General features: G+C 37.4%; 1 protein-coding gene across 1 annotated transcript; it reads right to left on the bottom strand.

Annotated features, from left to right (window-relative positions):
- Positions 1-453: 453 nt before the first annotated feature.
- LOC111784712 (uncharacterized) lies at positions 454-2790 on the bottom strand. The gene is made up of 2 exons (XM_023665326.2): positions 2373-2790; positions 454-1270 (listed from the first exon to the last, which is right to left on the bottom strand). Exons 1-2 carry the CDS (start codon positions 2690-2692, stop codon positions 808-810), a joined length of 783 nt encoding a protein of 260 aa, XP_023521094.2. The 5' UTR covers positions 2693-2790; the 3' UTR covers positions 454-807.
- Between the last annotated feature and the right edge of the window lie 1064 nt (positions 2791-3854).

Raw genomic sequence — 3854 nt, 5'->3', positions numbered from 1 at the left:
GATAGCTCATAAGTCGTGCACATTTTTCATAGTTGTTGTGATTCAAATTTACATTTTAGCAGATCAATTAAAACAATTCATGTTCAGGTCATCATCGATGTAGTGCCAAGTTTAAGTGGAGGGAGTGTCACATGTCTTTGACATGATGGACCTACGTATCACTATGTTATACACCTAAAATTATATATATTGATATAATCATTATAGACAAGTAGATCATTTATGAGTATTCATAATTACAACCAAGTTAAAAATTTGTGTTACATCTCATCATAGATGTAGGTTCCTTGATGGCCGATTCAAAGACTAAAAAAATAGAATCACAAAATGTGGTTATGAAAGATTTTTAGAGTGATGAAAATCTCACATATATGTAAGTTTATTATGGTACATGTGATTACTGAAGTATTTATGACAAACTTCATACAAGGTAAAACATATAATTTCATAGTATAGTATGATAAATAGATATCAAGTATATATGATGGAATGTATAAAACAATCGAGATCAATTATAGTAAAGTGTTTACTATATAAGATAACCCTCCTAAACTTCTGGAAATTAGTGCCCATCTCCTCCAAGGATATTTCATCCGAGTATCCATCTCTCAGTTTACTTGTATGTCATCATAGGCTTGGATTAATGCGAGTGAACGGTTACTACAAAATCAGAAGACTAAAATATGCCATAAATCTACTAACTTCTTAAGGGGAAAAATGTCGTAGACACTGATCTCCAGGGTATGAATATCATGAATGAAAATATATCATCTAAGAGTTTGTAAATAACTCATCTGTTACTAAAAACTATTGAGTTTTCTTAAACTCCTTGGCTTTGGATGGCTCAACACTGTCACTCCTTTCAACACTAGAGGAACTTTCGGCCATTTTGAGTCCACTAGAGTACTTCTTAATCCTCAAGGAAATAAGAATGCTCGACCCAATACCAAGTACAGGAAAAATGTATGACCATATCTGAGATTTCTGGGAGCCAGACGCTGAAGCAACTGCAGCACCGGCGAGACTGCCAATCGACGTGTTCTGAAGTATCATTGGCATACATCCGATTACAGTAGGTAGCAGAAAGTCAAGAAAGAACCCAACTTTGGTTGCAGCAAGAGCATAATTTATAACGTACGAGGGGATCGGTGAAAAGCGGGCAAGAAGGACAAATTTCCAACCATCTTGCTCTACTCCTCTAGAAAGAAGATGGAAGTATTTGTTCCTCTGAGCCCACTCCATAGCTGAACTTGAATTCTTAAAAAGTAACCTGAACAAAAGATGACCTTGGCTTGAGATTGAGAAGAGGGATAGAGAATGGGAATTCAAAAGAACCAATCAAGAGACTCTTCAAACATTTTATATAAACAATCAAATAAAGCCTGTCAGATCACACCACGTCCCAATCAAAAAGATGACAGAAATAAAGTATATTAGAAAAACAAGCAATTTATTGGTCAAACTAACTTTGAAATGCATATATTAATCAATTCTAAATGGTTGATTGCAATCATTGATGATAGCTAAAGAAATGAAGAGTCATACAACAACCCTTTGTTTTCTGCTAAAGGTGGATTGAGTACGAACACCAATTTGCAGGTAAAGAATCCACTGCTCTCTGGCATCCATTCAAGTATGTTGACCTCAAAAAGCTCATCAATGGAGGGAGTGTGCTGTTTTTTTAAAAATCATTGGATCCCTGTTTCTACAACTTTTTCAAATGAAACAAATCCTTGGTAGCTGCTTAGACAAAAGGTATTTGGAAATCTAAAACTCCATGATCGGTTGACCACTAGCAACAAATTGTAGAACATCATAACTATACTTAGTCCACAAGTTTGAGCACTTTTTGTAAAAGACCATCAGATGACTAGATTACCTCTACTTTCATGGCACCTTTCCAGCTAAAAGATGGGTGGAGTCATTTAATCAATTGAACCTACATCAGTACTTCCCTAACATAATGATTCAGCTTCTTTGTGGCTATCCTCATCCCTTTAGATTCCAAGCAAAGATTCTTTTGAACACAATGCTAACTATTCTTATGTACAACCAGCAAAACGTGTATCATTTCACTTATCTACACAGACTAAGGAAGTCTTGAACATCTATCTTCAAACTACAGCATCAGCGAAAAGGAATCCATTTCGTGGCATCCACTTACAATTAAAATATAGAACAGATAAAAGATCCCAAGATGCGAACAAAAGAAAACTGTCCAATCAACAAACACATCTTAAACTATAGCTAGAAAATTCCAACCTAATTCCATACAACGAGCAGACGATTTCATATTACGATATATCATAAGCCTTACATGAACTCAGAATCTAATAAAGCAAAATCATGTGGCAAGAAATTAGAGATGAAACCTGCCGATCCAGAAGGAGAGGGAAGCCCCAAGCACCTTGGCAGAGAAAACGCAAATGACGGCAGGGAAGAAGCCGAAGAGCAAAGAAGCAGTGGCTTCGAAGAAGACGGCGTAGGGCAAACAGAGTGCAAGTGTGAAGGTATGGATGCCGACATACGCAGGCATGGCCCATACCCCCAAGCGATCTGACCATTGGCCGAAAACCTTGAGAGCCGCTTCTCTGTCAATTTCCCATCCGTATAGCTTCCCTAATTCTCTTAGAATCGCCACCACCGCCACAACGGCGGCTAATTTGAACCACCGTCCCCACCCAGCTCCCATCTCTCTATCTCTCTCGAGATTTGATTGTGGTCGAAACCGTCCGGCGCCGAAACTACCACCGATCGTCTTAAATGTGCACTGTGAAGCTTGCGGATCGGTGAAGCCAATTCTCTATGTTTGTGGGCCATGATCCACTTATGCGTTTTCTTACCCTTTTTCTTTTAATTTTTGGATATTCAATACGGGCCAATAATCCATTTACAGGATTATGGATTATGAATTATGAATTTTTATTTTTTATTTTTACTTTTTTGAAGTTTCCTTTTTCGAGGTGGTTGTCATCCATTTCCATGATCGGGAAATTGGGGAGAGTTGTTTAAGATCCTTCTCTGGGTCAAACGGCCTTAAAATGCTGAATTGGTTTATCATTTCGGGTAATCATTCAACTACAAAATACCCGAAGGTCAACCATGTTACTGAGTTATCTCTAGGCAGGAGAAATCTATCTATGAGCTTGTTGCTGATGATACATGGTTGAATTGAGAGTTTGTTACCACGGTTCAACAACGTGGTGCTACAATCATCAAACCCCAAAAGCTCTCAAGTGCATTGTCTACTGTTGGTGACCACATTCATGATTGGGTACTCCAAACTTGGGAGGTTACCTAGGATCCTATATTGAATATAATTCTTTGGGAGAACACCATTCGAAAAGAGATTACAAACACTCTTTATTGATATCAGAAGATATTACAAGACACTTTATAGAAAATATTGCACTCTGTGCTTTGGATTTTTTGGGATGAAAACTTAGGTAGGGTGGAACGGTCTTTAGAGTAGATGCTAGACAATCTATTCTTAAAAATCTAACCATTTTATTCATAAATTTTATGTACCAGTACTCGTATAATTATTGGGCTTGACTCTATTGGGCCAATGATGATATTTTAACACTCTCTATTGGCACCCGTCTTCATTCGCTGCACCATGCTAAGTTGACAGTGAAAACTCTCATGTTTGTCGGTATTCAACCCTTTTGTAACAAGTTTGTCACTTGGTCATTTGTCTTGATCTGCTGCATCACGATTTCTTCCTTCCGAACTTTTTCTCTAATGAAATGATAATGCACATCCACATGCTTTATTTTAGCATGAAACATCGAATTTTCTGCTAATGGAATTGCAAATTAGTTGTCGCAATCAAATGGTATGGGATAGTTAAT

The sequence above is a fragment of the Cucurbita pepo genome, chromosome 3 (assembly GCF_057944985.1).
Source record: "Cucurbita pepo subsp. pepo isolate OVF chromosome 3, ASM5794498v1, whole genome shotgun sequence".
NCBI lineage: Eukaryota > Viridiplantae > Streptophyta > Magnoliopsida > Cucurbitales > Cucurbitaceae > Cucurbita > Cucurbita pepo.
The sequence above is the reverse complement of the archived record's forward strand: the minus strand, read 5'-3'. Positions and strand labels throughout refer to the sequence as shown.

What these genes read in the sequence shown, in the direction of transcription:
- LOC111784712 (XM_023665326.2), bottom strand. Translation starts at nt 2,692, where the DNA reads ATGGGAGCTGGGTGGGGACGGTGGTTCAAATTAGCCGCCGTTGTGGCG. An exon ending in CTCTCCTTCTGGATCGGCAG is followed by an intron (nt 1,271 to 2,372) that starts GTTTCATCTCTA and finishes TCTTTTGTTCAG; the next exon opens with GTTACTTTTTAAGAATTCAA.